This window comes from Gymnoscopelus microlampas (assembly GCF_963454915.1).
Source record: "Gymnoscopelus microlampas genome assembly, chromosome: 16".
NCBI lineage: Eukaryota > Metazoa > Chordata > Actinopteri > Myctophiformes > Myctophidae > Gymnoscopelus > Gymnoscopelus microlampas.
In genome coordinates, this window is record NC_139953.1 from 31,304,884 (window position 1) to 31,319,239 (window position 14,356).

At 42.8% G+C, this 14,356-nt stretch overlaps 1 protein-coding gene across 1 annotated transcript in view; it reads right to left on the minus strand.

The window, feature by feature from the left end:
- ryr3 (ryanodine receptor 3) overlaps positions 1–14,356 on the minus strand; it is a 167,156-nt gene that overhangs the window by 99,365 nt on the left and 53,435 nt on the right. Inside the window, exons 18-31 of the mRNA XM_084081907.1 lie at positions 12,980–13,113; positions 12,411–12,652; positions 11,356–11,548; positions 10,757–10,973; positions 10,082–10,186; positions 7,905–8,008; positions 7,238–7,321; positions 6,147–6,306; positions 4,764–4,908; positions 4,099–4,304; positions 3,364–3,538; positions 2,884–3,092; positions 962–1,125; positions 505–544 (exon numbers count right to left, since the gene is read on the minus strand). Of these exons, the coding sequence (XP_083938033.1) occupies positions 505–544; positions 962–1,125; positions 2,884–3,092; positions 3,364–3,538; positions 4,099–4,304; positions 4,764–4,908; positions 6,147–6,306; positions 7,238–7,321; positions 7,905–8,008; positions 10,082–10,186; positions 10,757–10,973; positions 11,356–11,548; positions 12,411–12,652; positions 12,980–13,113 (2,178 nt within the window). The remainder of the gene's footprint in view (positions 1–504; positions 545–961; positions 1,126–2,883; positions 3,093–3,363; positions 3,539–4,098; positions 4,305–4,763; positions 4,909–6,146; positions 6,307–7,237; positions 7,322–7,904; positions 8,009–10,081; positions 10,187–10,756; positions 10,974–11,355; positions 11,549–12,410; positions 12,653–12,979; positions 13,114–14,356) is intronic.

Consider the following 14,356-nt stretch of genomic DNA (forward strand, 5'->3'; position numbering starts at 1 on the left):
CATAGGTGAAACCGTAGATATAATAGACAAGTGTAGATGCCGCATTGGACTATGGGATCGTCGGTAAATGTCGCCGCAATATAGACAGGGGCAACTTGCCATAACTTGACAGCAAGAAATGTGTACCTGGAGATTAAAATTGTTTTATAACCATTACTTTTTACCAGTATTTTGGTATGAAAATCCACATTTTTATTTTATCCAAGTATAACATAAATAAATGCCTGACATTTGAAACAAACCAAAACGAAAATCGGAGAGACCTCCTGTTTCAATACATGCCACATACAGCTTGCCACAATACAAGTAACAGCAGCGACCAATGCGGTATCTTATGATATGCAGGATATGCAGTCCCTGTGACAGTGTGGCCAAATAGACTTCATCCATGTTTCAAGTTGTCATGGGTGTTTGTAGATAATCACAGAATTTTCATTTTTGGGTCAACTATTCATTTCAAACTGGAGCTAGAGCACATCTGAATGAGTTGTGTTGTAGGCTTACAGTTGTGATACTTCCATAGTCGTCTTCTTTTGGAGGTTGACTGCAGGGACAAACAAAAGCGATATCTGGTTATCAACCACCTCATGTCGCAAAACAAACAAGCTAATTGTTTACTGTAATTGTCTTGATGGGGGTCCATGGCCAAATACAGGGGCGGACTGGCCATTTTGCATACCGCCCGGTGGGCTAAATATTTTTGGTCCCGTTTTAGGATTATTACGGTCATTTCCGGGTCGCGCGGCCCAATTATTAGTTACGTTAATGTTTGGGCTGGGATGCTTTTCAGCAGTGGCGTAATTTACAATTTACATAGGGTTGCTGGGTTAAAACAGTGAACCCCCCCCCCCCCCCCAGTTCTGGGGGGTGGTGGGCCGGTTCGGACAAAAATGCCAGGGCTGAATTTTGGTCCCAGTCCGCCCCTGGCCAAATACATGACATGACATAAACTCTGTCTAACCTGAGCTTTTGCGATTCCTCTAGAATCATGGCCGTGGAGTGGAACTCCACTGGCATGCTCATCCTGCAGTACACCATGTCGTTGTTGCTGGTCTGTGTTCCAAAGGTCTTGTGTGTCACCTTGAGGCAGGGGGGGCTGTCTATCGTCCCGTCAATCCTCGTTACCTGAGCAATCACAATCATGACGACGACAGAGAGGTGGACATTAACCACTTGAACCCTATAGCATCCCTATTCTAGAAGGAACACTTGCAGAAAATAACCGATCTACAAGCTCATGACACGTCGCAACGAGCTTGTAGATCTGCTATTTTCGCTAAATGTTTGCCTATTTTCACTGATGTTCGCCAATTATTACATGCCCAGACTAGGGATGCTAGGGTTCATGTGTTTAAAGCTAAGGACTATGAGTCCAAACATGTTTTGAGTTTCAGACAAGCAGTGATAAATAAGGCACCTAGGAAAGTGTTGATATACAAGGTTAATTAACATTTATCCCAAAGTCATACAGTGCATTCATGGTTGACTGAAACATGAAACATGCAGAGGTGTGAAAATGTATTCTACAATGAAACAAGTACAGTAGTTGCAACAGCACTTTCTGGCTGATCTTCTCATTACAAGCCATTCCAACTGCAAAATTGGACTACACAAGGAATTTTTAATTACCCAAGTTGACGTACATGTTTTTCATGTACTGGATGAACTAAATACCATCACTGTCGGTTGTAAACATTGTATGTCCAAAAACGTGTTCCAATGGATCCAATGTTGTTGTTTTTTATTCACAAGCTCTTGTTAGACTTAACCTCTTTCAAACTGATGTCCCCATTTTGGGCAGATCTACAAGCTCACAATGTGTCTCATTGCAAAGCATTGTGAGCTTGTAGATCAGCTACTTTCACTATTTTGCACGTAGGGCTGGGGACGGTAACCACAATACCACCGGTTATGTAATGCATACCATGGTGTCTGGTTCATTACCGCGATTATAACATTATAACATTATCATCAAGTACTTAGTGAACAACACCCATTTCGATGTGGTATGGTCATTTGGCCGTAAAGTTGACCCCAATGAACTTCAACATCAACAAGTGATGCTATTCATTCCACAAAAAACATGGCAAGTGAAGCTGCTGATGCTGTTGTTACAGCGAATTTGATTCCTAAGCCAAATGTCAAATCGGCTATTTGGAAATATTTTGGGCTTGAGCCAGACGACAACGGCAAGCCAAAAAATGTGGATGAGGTAATTTGCCGCATTTCTAGCTTTAAGGTTCCTGCTGCTCGTGCAAATACGAGCAATTCAAGGTCGCATCTCAGAATAAATCATCCTGAAAAGTTTGCTGAGATGAACTGCGGCACCAGCGCCTCTGTTTCGGGAGGAGGACACCCATCTGGCCAGTGTCAGCTGGGGGTCTTCGCATAGGTGCTAATAATAATAATAACAATAATTAATAAGAATAAGAATAATGACGACGGTGGCTTTATAAAACCGACCACGGGAGGGGTTTCGCACAAGTGGTAAATACCGCCGTACTATCGGTAAGCAGATTTTTTACCGTGGTACCTAAAAGACCATACCACCCCAGCTCTAAAATTGCACGGCACTGTCATACGACGAAACATACAATAATAGGGCATTCATTTTTGGGGGTGTCCATGCCTCTGCTATTGATATCCCCCCGCTGTGATTAATATTTTAACGCCGGCAGGGATATGTTTTATCCTGAATTAAATATTAAATGTAGACTGTCTGATATGTAAGTTAATAACACAAAAAGGAAAATCAATAATAGCTAAAATAGCAGATCTACAAGCTCACAACTGATCACGATGCAATGCATTGTGAGCTTGTAGATTGGCAATTTTTTTTTACAAATGGAACCCTGTCTCTCAATGAAATCGTGTGGGCTTTACCTCAATGTGGGGGTGTGACTCAAGTATGTTGAAGAACGTGGGCAGGCGCTTGCTGAACCACATGGTGATCTCACGGTTCATGTTGACCGCGAACGGCTCAAAGCCCTCCTGGAGTCCACACATGGTGTAGTACTTGAAAGTGTTGGCGTCCTTTCCCAGGTTCATGCGGCCGATCTGTGACATTCCCAGGCTGCACACTGGGATGAAGCCTGGAGGGAGGGGTGGTGTTAGCAGAGTTTTTGTTATGTGTTTGTGTGTACCTGTCAAGTGTGTCCACACACACGTGAATGTGGGATTCTACCCTGGCATATTCCCTGATCGTTCATCTACAACGGTACAATAAATGGACATTCTTTCTAAGGGTGCAACAGGTAATTAAACTAATCAATGTAACCAAATAAAATAATCAATTAAAAAATAAAAAACATGTACATATATTATTAAATACGATAGCAAAAATAGCTCAGTTGTAAAACTCACCATCCTCCGTCTCAAAGTCAGTGAAGGCCAGCTCAGAGCCCTTGCTTGTGATTATGAGCTCTCCATTGAGGGTGAAAATCATGGACTTGTCCTCCATGTTAATCATGCAGCCAACCACGTCTCCCTTGTTCCATGGCTGCCCAAAGTATCGGCTACCGCCGTGCAGACGTCGACCCTGAGGAAATACAAAACAAAAGCACCATTACTGGCTTTATGGAAAATGTGGATACAAAACATTGGCAGCAATTAGAGAAGTCCCTCATTTTCCAGCTGTCCTGTGGTGATGCTGCTATATTACTATTGACAAGACTACTGTACAATATACAGTATATTTGTTGCATTATTAACCACTCAAATGCTATATAATTCATTGACCGGCGTCCCCCGGGGGTCTACAGTATACTGTACTAAGTCACCTGCTTTTTTCCGTTACACCAAATCTCTTTGCCGAAAATAGCTAATTTACAAGCTCACAATGCGGTGCTTCGTGACATATTGTGAGCTTGTAGAGCAGCTATTTTTTCCAACATTCCCAGAATAGGGAAGCTAGTGTTCATGTGGTTAAAAACAACAGATCACAATTATTTTATTTTAACAAGCAGCTGAAAAGCTCAGTGATAGAGCTAACAGTACAGCAAAACAACAGTGTAAGCAAACAGCCAATGGCAAGTACATTTACTACAGCGGTACAATATAACTAATATATGGTGCTGAATAGAGTATAGCTGGTTTTACCCTGTATCCGTCAAAGACGTAGGCCTGGTCGTCCAATCCCAGCTCCATATCGGGTCTGCAGCCAGGTCTGGCCCAGCCCACCCTCATATCGCCTCCGGTTGAGGCCTCAAACTCAAAGTACCACTTTCCTGTTGTCACTGCGTACGTCTTCTCCACGCGGAAGAAGCGAATGGTGTCTATGTTCTGGTTATCCAGGTTATGCACGGCTATTGACGGGGAGAAAATTGGAAGATCCAGATAAGGCCTCTGATCTCACACAGACCGCAAACCTGAAATGGGTCTCAGTGCGATATGCTGCTGATATTGATTATTATCCAATATGGCTATGATAATACAACAGATAGGAAATGGCTTGAACACCAACTCGGCAAAAGTGAGGAGAAATAATTATCAGGCTTGATGAGAAGGGATTTTCAAAAGGAAAATATAAAGTAAAAATTATGCTTTTATTTTTTTTTTCATACAGTATATTAGTTTTTATTGAGTTTTTGAAAAAAAATGATGCTTGTTATTGAATACGTTGAACGGGATGCTACACACATGACATAGCACATTTATATGAGATAATGATCTTTGACCTCCAAACTGAAGTGAGGTCTTCAGTCAGCATTTTTTAAGACTGACATCAGGGTCATCAGGAAAAGACTACTACACCATATCCTCACCTTCTTGGTCTGGAGGATCAATATGATATCCGTATCCAACTAGCGTCCTGATGGCTTCTCTCAAACTGTCTCTGTTAGACTTTTTGGTGCGCTCGTCCAGTAAAGCATATGGCACCAGACGCGGATTGCGTCTGCTCTTCAAATCCTAGCAGAAGATACACAATAGAAAATATTAACTCGATTAAATCAATTATATATTTGTGTACAATTTTAATAAAATAATTGATTTTGACAAATAAAATAAAATCTTTTTTTATTTGTATTCAATAGAATAATCACTAAGAAAATAATTGCAGCTCAACAATAATACAGAGAAAATAGGCAGGTAGAACAGAGATCTGCACACTAATACAATAGAGAAAGAGAGTGCCAAAGGGGCAAGCAGTTAATGTGTATGTAGCTACTGTTTCAAGTTTGTTCAAGATTGAGTTGTGTGCGTCAGCAAAAGCTCAGAGTCATTAAGACATCCATCTAATCTGATTCTGTGTAGAAGTAATTACATCATTAGGTCAATAAAAAGGGAATTAATCTGAGATCTAATCTGAAGTCCACAGCTGGTGTTGTGTCATCATGAAATGTCTCCATTATTTTTGTAAAGACCAAGCAGACCAAAGCTGGCCCTCGTTTATACACTTAAACCCTACAGTAGATACTTCCTTTTACTTCAAATAGCAAAAATATTTTCACTGAATGTTCTTCTATTTTTGCCAAATGTTCTTCTATTTTAGCCAAATGTTGGCCTATTCAGAACTTCCCAGCATGTAGTTAAAGGGATATTTCACTTTCAAAAAAACTTTTGGTGATTGTATCGTCTACTCAGGCTTTTGTGAGCCCCGCAGACAGTTTTTAAGTTGCTTGATTCAATATTTAGATATTAGATATTCATTTTATCAGACACGCCCCCTTCCTATACAAACCCATTGTAACTTCAAACTCCATTTTAACCATGTTAGATTCATCAAAAACACCCGTCCTTGGTTCACCCCTCTCCTACCGCCCCCTAATGCGTGAGGGGGCCGTGTTTTTTCAAGTACTGACTTTCATTTATTTTTAATATTTTTTTGGAAAATGAAAAAAATAAAATACAATGAAAAAATAAAATAAAATAAATGAAAAAAAATCGCATTAGGAGGGCAGGGTGAGTCACCAGAACCAAGGACGGGTGTTTTTGATGAATCTAACATGTTAAAAATGGAGTTTGAAGTCACAATGGGTTTGTATAGGAAGGGGGCGTGTCTGATAAAATGAAAATCAAATATCTAAATACTGAATCGAGCAACTTAAAAACTGTCTGGGGGGCTGACAAAGGCTTGAGTAGATGATAAAATCACCAAAAGTTTTTCTGAAAGTGAAATATCCCTTTAACAGAGAAAGTGTGGTTACCTGCTGGATGCCATAGGTCCATCCTTGTTTAATTCTGTCCTTGGCCCACACGTTGTGGGCGTTCTCTGCCAGTTTATCTACCAGAACTTCCTGACCTGGAGACAGCTTCACGTCAGCAAGATCCAGTGGCGCAGGCTTGTAACCGTTGACCATCGAATAGCTGCAAATGACACAACATGATAGCTGTCAACATATCTCTATTCATGACCCAAAATACAGAGTAATACAGAGTGAAGAAAATATGAATAAATAGTACAATATTATGCATGTACTATTTATTCATAGAATAACCTGCATGCATGCATAGCAAGTTATTGTAATTGTGTGTGTGTGTGTGTGTGTGTGTGTGTGTGTGTGTGTGTGTGTGTGTGTGTGTGTGTGTGTGTGTGTGTGTGTGTGTGTGTGTGTGTGTGTGTGTGTGTGTGTGTGTGTGTGAGCAAAGGAACTTGAGAACCGATGGGTGAAATTTCATGACACTTGGTGTAAACATCAGCAGTCTCCACTGAAGAGCTGATTAACCTTTAGGTCAAATGTCAAGGTCCAAATGACAGAATCAATTGTATCTTAGAAATCTTTAGAATCAGAGATGTCGGTGCTGGAGGAGTTTGAACCCCAAGGTGTTTTTTTTTTGGTATTCTTAATTGTGAGATTTAATTCTGTTACAGTTTCATTAGATACCTGCCATGTCATGTTCCATGTTCAAATGCATTGTATGTTAAAACCCACTTAAACCCTATGGTGTCCCCCAGGGGTCTATACTTAGAACCCTCATTTTCGCATTGTGAGAATACTATTTTCACCAAATGTTCGTCCCAGAATAGGGACACTAGGGTTCATGTGGTTAATTGAACCCCAGGTATTCCTACTCATGTAATGTCACCGTGTCCTTTGCAGGTGGGTCTTGGCTGATGCAACAGGCATGGGAGAATATGGAAAGGTGGAGCAGAGCATCTGTCCTCTTTGTGGTCAGCTGACATGACCCATACATTCAGATTAATTATACAGGTCCTCTCACATATGGGCCAATTTAACTCTAACCTGTTGACCTGGTCATGGTTGTGTAAACACAGAATAGGAACAAAAGATCGTACTCTTTGGGCAGTTTGATTTTCTTCAAATCCAGATCAGCGCTCACGAGGACCTGGGCAACGTGGCAGCCAAGGGACAACAGGGTTCTGAGAAAGGGACAGACGTCAGACAGTAGAAAGGGAGAGTGGACACAGACAGACAAAGATTCAGTGTAAAAAAAAACAGCCAAAAAGAGCGGACAACCATAAGAAATGTTGTCCCATCACGGAAGGACGTGACAAAATGTCAATACAGAAGACACATTAAACTCCGCCTAATGAAGGTAGAATTTGTTGAGTGAGCAGGCTTTTTTATTTTTATTTTAACTCAGCCCATTAGACACAGATAGATCTCAGTCAATCAATACAGTTATATTGAGGACAACAGCGTACCGTGTGTATACTGTACTGACAGATTGCATATATCATTGAAGCTCTGTGTAAAAGGGAGTTAGGTGTGGAGAGCCAAGCCTAATGTTTCCACAGAACGATGACTCAGTGGCTAGCAGAAATGCACTTTGCACCCTCGACTTTGTGAGAATCAATAACAGAGCGCAGCGAGGAGTTGCAACTCATTAGAAGGTGCTGCTTTAATCTTGGCCTAATCTGTGCTTCAACAGCATCCAGCTGAGAGCAGTAGGTTTTCTATGAATTTGTAAGTGGATTCTTTAGCAGAGGCATTCAGACTTACTTGATCGTCTCACTGGACATCTGCAGGTTGTAGTTCCTTTCCGTTTCAGGCAGCTTAGTGAAATCCACAAGGCAAGGGTGTTGCCTCTTGTTGTCATCACGAACCTGGAGACAAAAGGTTTAGGCATAATTACGATAAATCTATCTATCTATCTATCTATCTATCTATCTACCTACCTACTGTACCTACCTACCTCCCTACCAACCAACCATATCCTAACAGAAGGCAGATCTGGAAAGAATGTGATAAAGAAAGTATACCTCACATCTTTGCACAAAGCCCAAAAGTAAGGAGAGCTATTTGGTCAAATCTCTGTGCAGTCACTTGAATGTGTTAGTTAATTGTCACCCTGAATGATTTAATCCTCAGGTGTTGATGTTTTAAATGATGTAATTAACTGGGAGGGGTGATCCACAGCGGGGCATAAAGCTCTGCTGTCTGTGTGAGCATCTAATTGAGAGCAATGCGCTGCTGTGCTCATCAGGCTCTTCTGCTGTCCACAGGAAACCAATACAGTAGGTGTAGCTGTTCCCAAACACATACAGCACACAGGCCAAGCACTCGGACATGATGTAGCCAATCCATAACCAAGTTTTTTCTAACCAAAACAGTGTGAATCCCAGCCAAGTAACTGTCACTTTGTCCAAACTTTGTCCTATCTAGGATTGGGGACAATGTCACTTTGAACTAATGGGCCCTCGTTAAAACTAAATTAAATGCTGAACATCTGTGCCTGGCTCCAGCCCTGAATCACAATTCACGTTTTATTGGTTGAAATTCCAACCAGTCCAATCAGCGTCCATTGAATGCGATGATGGACGTGATCAGTGTTACACCATTGCATTCTGTGACAGACTACACAAAGATAATATGATTGCAGAAAACAGTCTAATGTGAAAGGATATGTTTGGTAAATGGCAGGTGTTGATAGCGACCGGAATATTGTGACAACTTTACCCACTAGCAAAGCTACCAGTTTTTCATCTTGGGGTTAAATATTCTTTAGTGTAGTATCTGACTAGAGTTAGTTAGTTAGCAAGCAAGCTGACCAGTGTTGTTTGACAATGACGTCAAAAGTTTTGCTATTGTAATTGGTTAGCGAATTAATTAATCGCCAAGGACTCTCTCTTCACTAACGCCCATCTCAGAAAACGGCTGCAATGGGAGCACTTTCAGACTGAATAATGAAGTAAAAATGTTAATTCAGGCCGAGTGTCAGGGTAGTACCTAAATATTGTCCTTCATAAATGACAAGGCCCTGGCCCCTCCTCCCCTGAGTGGCAATGTCGTGCAGTCTTAATTAATCTAGATGACAAGGCAAGATGATCATTTTGTCAAACGGTCTGTGTCGATGGCGTCAAGGGGAGGGATGCTGTGACAGAAACTACAGCAACTACTGAAGAGCTACGGCGTTTGTTGTGTGTGATCAGCGCTATAACTCTGTGGTTCCAAAACCTTTGCTCACAACGCGTCACGACGTGTTGGGAGTTTGTACGTGACGGGTCTGCTGTTCTCAGCTGTGACACCACACAACGGAGCATAAATTAGGCTTAACTGGCCTTTGTTAAGATGATCAATCCTAATAACACCAAATCCTGAAATACGGCTCCAAAATGACAGAGATTGAGGTTAATGGACCGTTAGCATCTACTACACCGGAGGGACGAGTTGACCTTTGTAAGTCACTGTTTCATCACATTCCAGCAGTGTGTGTAGGCAGTGTCGGATTTGCTGGGGGGAGGGGGGAGGGGGGTGGGGGGGGGGGGTGATCCATGCATCTGCTTTTGATATCCCCTACTCTGGTCATTCATTTTTATGGCCGGTGGGGATATGTTGTTTTTGCTGCTGGTCGGACTGAATTAAATACATGCATTTCCTTTTGGGTCAATGTATTGTAGACTGTCTGATATGTTTGACGCAATTTAACAATTTAAGAAAAAGATTATGTTAACCCTATTTTGGGTAAATTTGTCCAAAGTCAAAAATAGCTAAAATGGCAGACGTACAAGCTCACAGCGCATCACTATTTTATATATTTGTCATAATGAAAAATTATATAGGGTTAAGAAAATGTCCTCCCCCTCATTCATTTTGTTTTTTACAAATGGAAGCCACGTTTCATCAGCTCCCTGCAGTGTGTGCAGGGATGGGCGTGTGTACGAGTGTACAGCCAGTACCTTGCCGTAGGTCCAACCCAGTTCGATCTTGTTCATCCCCCACAGTTCATGGATGTTCTCTGCCAGCCTGTCCCGGACATTGTCCAGGTGAGCAGGGAGAGCAATCTGGAAGGAGAGGAACATAACAGATGGTTTGGTTGGATGATAAATAGATGCCAATGGGCCAGTGACCAAAAGTGATTACTCTTCTTCCCCGTACCATGCATTGGTTCAATGCCTAGGGATCAGTTAGACAGCACTTTGGCTCAACAGTTTTTGTTGCGTGTGTGTGTGTGTGTGTGTGTGTGTGTGTGTGTGTGTGTGTGTGTGTGTGTGTGTGTGTGTGTGTGTGTGTGTGTGTGTGTACACATATATTGGTCTGGGGAGGGTGTAGACAACTAGCCTGGCATGGCCAGACTGGAATCTCTGTGTGGAACCTGCATTTCCGAGGGGCAAATACAAAAAATGCCTATCTGCCGAGGACAATTTCTTTTTGCTATGACAGATTTGTCTAGAAGCAGGCTAGTAGACAACCACTTGTGTCCTCCGATACACATGGAGTCACCAGATGCTTCTTTTCAGCTGACAGTGAGGCGTTTCATGTGCGGAAGGACACGCTTTCCCCAACTTGTAGGATTCGTTAGTCCAGTGACATTGAAAACCACTACTGTACAGTGTAGGTGTCCCGCCGCTCACCTGACTGGTGTCCACTGGCGTGGGGATGAAGGAGGCCTGTGAGAGGAGCTGTGTTGTGCCCAGCAGGTCCCTCACCCCCTCATGGTCTCTCTTATACTCTTTCACAGGCTCCACCCTCATCTTCTCCTTTGGCAGCAGGGCCTCATAGCAGGGAGAATAACCAGCTGGGGGCAGGAACTTGAAGTCTCCATGACGACCACCCAACAGCAAACGGACCCTGGGTAGGAAGCGGGTCCAAGAATATTTATGCTTTTCTTTTTTGGCGATCACTTTTCTCGATATTATCATTGAATAACAACATTGCAGATCGCGTCAACGGTGTGTGTGCATTTGACACCTCTCTTTAGTCTTTACCAGTTACGCCTTATGAACAGTATATCGCACGACAAATAGCAAAACAATAAAGATCTACAAGCTCACAACACGTCACAGTCCAAGATGTTGTGAGCGTGTAGATCGGCTATTTCGAGTATTTTCAAAATTTAAAAATTTGATTTCTTTATTATTATTTTTGTTGTTGCTGTTGCTGTTGTCACCCAAAATAGTGACAGCACGGTTAATGTGGGTCATCACATGGCCTTCTCCACACTGAGCCTCACTTGACGCCCGCTGAGAAGCTGACGACAGGGAAGAAGAAGCCGTTGGTGTTGAAGTCCTCGAACATGCCCTGGACCGGCTGTCCGTTGATCCTGAAGGACATGCTGGGAGCACCCAGGTCCAGGCAGCAGCTCACTACATCGTCTGAGTTCAGCAGGTGCTGGTTAATGGAGGCCACGGCCCTGGGGATGCGCCCTGCAGTAGACATGCATGGGGATAAAGAGAGAGAGACAGAATGGATGGCTGCTACAATGACAAAGTCATTGAGAATGTAGGGCAGGGACACATGGACAGTGGAGGGGAAGGGGGGAGTACTGTAGAAAAGGGGTTTTCAAAATGTTGAAACCAATGGGCAACTCAACATTTCCAGGCACAGCTGTAATGAGTGTGCACAAAGTATTGATATAGTTAAAAAAAGATATGTATCCATAACCTTTTGTATAGTTGTGTATTGCAGTAATAATGTGTGGTTGTCAAAAAATTCCAAGACACACCTGGACTTGTATCACAGCACACCCGTGTGCCTCGCACAGCGTTTGGGAACCACTGCTATAGAGGGTTGGTGAGGTATGAGATTGAGGGAGTTGTTTTGTTGTTGTTGTTGTTGTGGGGGATTGGGGGGGTGGGGTGTATTCTTGCAGGGAAGAGCACGAAAGCAAAGGAAGGAAGGTGACAAGCCCTTTAGTGGATTCGGGGAGGGAGTAAATAGATGTGACATATGGTAGGTGCTGTGTTAGAAGAGAGTAGACGGCGAGGTGAGATCTCACACTGGGTGAAATAGAGGGAGCATGGGAGGGACTAGCCAAGTGGTAAGAGAGGTTACGTCATTCGGAGGCTGGTTGGGGAGTTCTATGTAACGTTGCCCTTGAGAAACTGCAAGGACACAACAGAGTGTGGACAGCAGGCACCTGGACTGCTTACAGTGAAATGTGTGCGGTTATTTAGGTCCGATACAGGCTTAACCACATGAAATATTCTGGGCATGTCATAATAGGAGAACATTCGGAGAAAATAGCAGATAGCTGTAGCCCTATTGCAGTCTGCTAAAGATTCCCACCTGACCAGAGGTGAAGTCCGTCAAAGCTGTAGGAGTAAAGGTCGTCCCCGGCCCCGTTGCCCCCCCATCCCTCTCCTCCTCCGGGGTAAGGAGCGTAGCCGGCGGTGTTGGCCCAGCCCACCCTGAGGTGAGTGGGCTCGCCGGTCACAAAGTGGTCCACCTGGTCGATCATCAGCTCAAAGTACCACTTCTTATACTGGGCCGACCCCTCGGCCACGCCCAAGAAGATGTTTGGCCTCATACTGGATGGGTTAAATGACATTGAGACAGCATGCGTCATATGAACTGCTCAGTATAGGGAGACAAATACATAGAGGCACTGAATAAGTGGCTGACATTGTTCCACATTACTTTTCTCTGTTCTTTTATTCTGTTCCCTTATATAACTAATGCGTACATTGACTCTTTCCAAAGACAACACGATTATATTTAGCTTGTTGATCTGCCACTTAGTGGCTTAATATATTCCAGGGAAAATCATTGATAAAAGTCATGTAAAGGTCAAGTGCAACCTGCCTCGGTGAATCTAATCCACTGTGGTGGAGCCAGATTGCGATGCACTTCATTACCTCTGAACATCATTGATCAGGCGAGTTTGAAGGAGCAGGTCCCTCTTTGGAAGCAGGTGGTCACAAATAATGTTTTGGTTGACTCTCACAGCCACCCCGTTACAGACGCAGAGGGAACACAGCACATCCAAGATCTGCAAGACAGAGAGGGAGAGAGAAACAGAAAGAGTGAAAGAAATATAGAAAGAAAGAATGCAAGAAAGAAAAGGAAATGCAGAAAGAAATGCAGAAAGAAAGAAAGAGAATATTATATAGACCCTGGTTTCTGCAACCTTGTCTCTCCCTCAGTCTAATTATTAATGGACAAGGTTGGTAACACTCTGACACGCTTCCTTCTCCCTCATGTGATGAATATAAATACAAATGTGTCTTGTCACAGACAAGTCCTAAAACCGCCAGTGGCAACAATCACCCTCATTTATCTCACTGTAATATGCAAGCCCTCCATCCAACAGCCTGGACAGGTGGGCTGTATGTGGCATATCGTCGGGCAGAAACCTCTTATCTCCATATTTTTCAATTTTTTTTTGAGTGGTGCCAACCACTCCTATATCTGACTTTGTCTGTGTGTCCGGGTGTATGTATGTATGTCCAATAAACAAACATTGATGACAACATCAATACGGGGCTCATCAAAGGCACCACTCTCTTCACACAGGGCGTGATTTTTTTTCTTTATAAATGAATGCCATACTTCATCATACTACAGTGTCACACAAAAGTCTACAAGCTCACTACGCGTCGCATTGTGTGAGCTAGTATCTGCTATAATAATAAAAATAAACATCTAAAAACATTTAAGTGAGAGTGATTAAGTGAGTGGGGTTTATAAATATTTAACCAATGAAAACTATTGACAAGAGCTTATGACTAAATAAGCTCTTGTTGGATCCACTGGAATGCAGGAAAAATAACTGTTTTGGACATACAAGGTATAATGCCGACCGCTCCCAGCACCATGTGGGCCGCAGCATTTCAGCTGCCACTCACTGATCAACAGCTGTTGTTTATGAGGTCACGCTCACGTAGCCAAGCACCCTTTACAGAGCAAATATTGGGCGTCGGAGACGTGTCAAGGCAGCGTATAAAATGCATAGCTGGAATGTCACCGGCGAAAGTAGAGTCGTTCAATATGAAGAACTGCTCTGACAGCAGCCATGTTCCCATGACAAAGATTTATATGAATTAGTTAACGATTGGAGAATAAAACCTGTGAGCCTGACCTTGCGTTTAACAGTGATTGAGGACTTATATAAGTTGTCAACGAGCTGTGCTACTGTATGTAAATCCTCTTCTCAGAGGCCTAAACTGCATTGTGATGTTGCCTGTTGTTTTGCTTACCCAGAGGCAAAAGGAAGGACAAAGGCTGGAAGATTA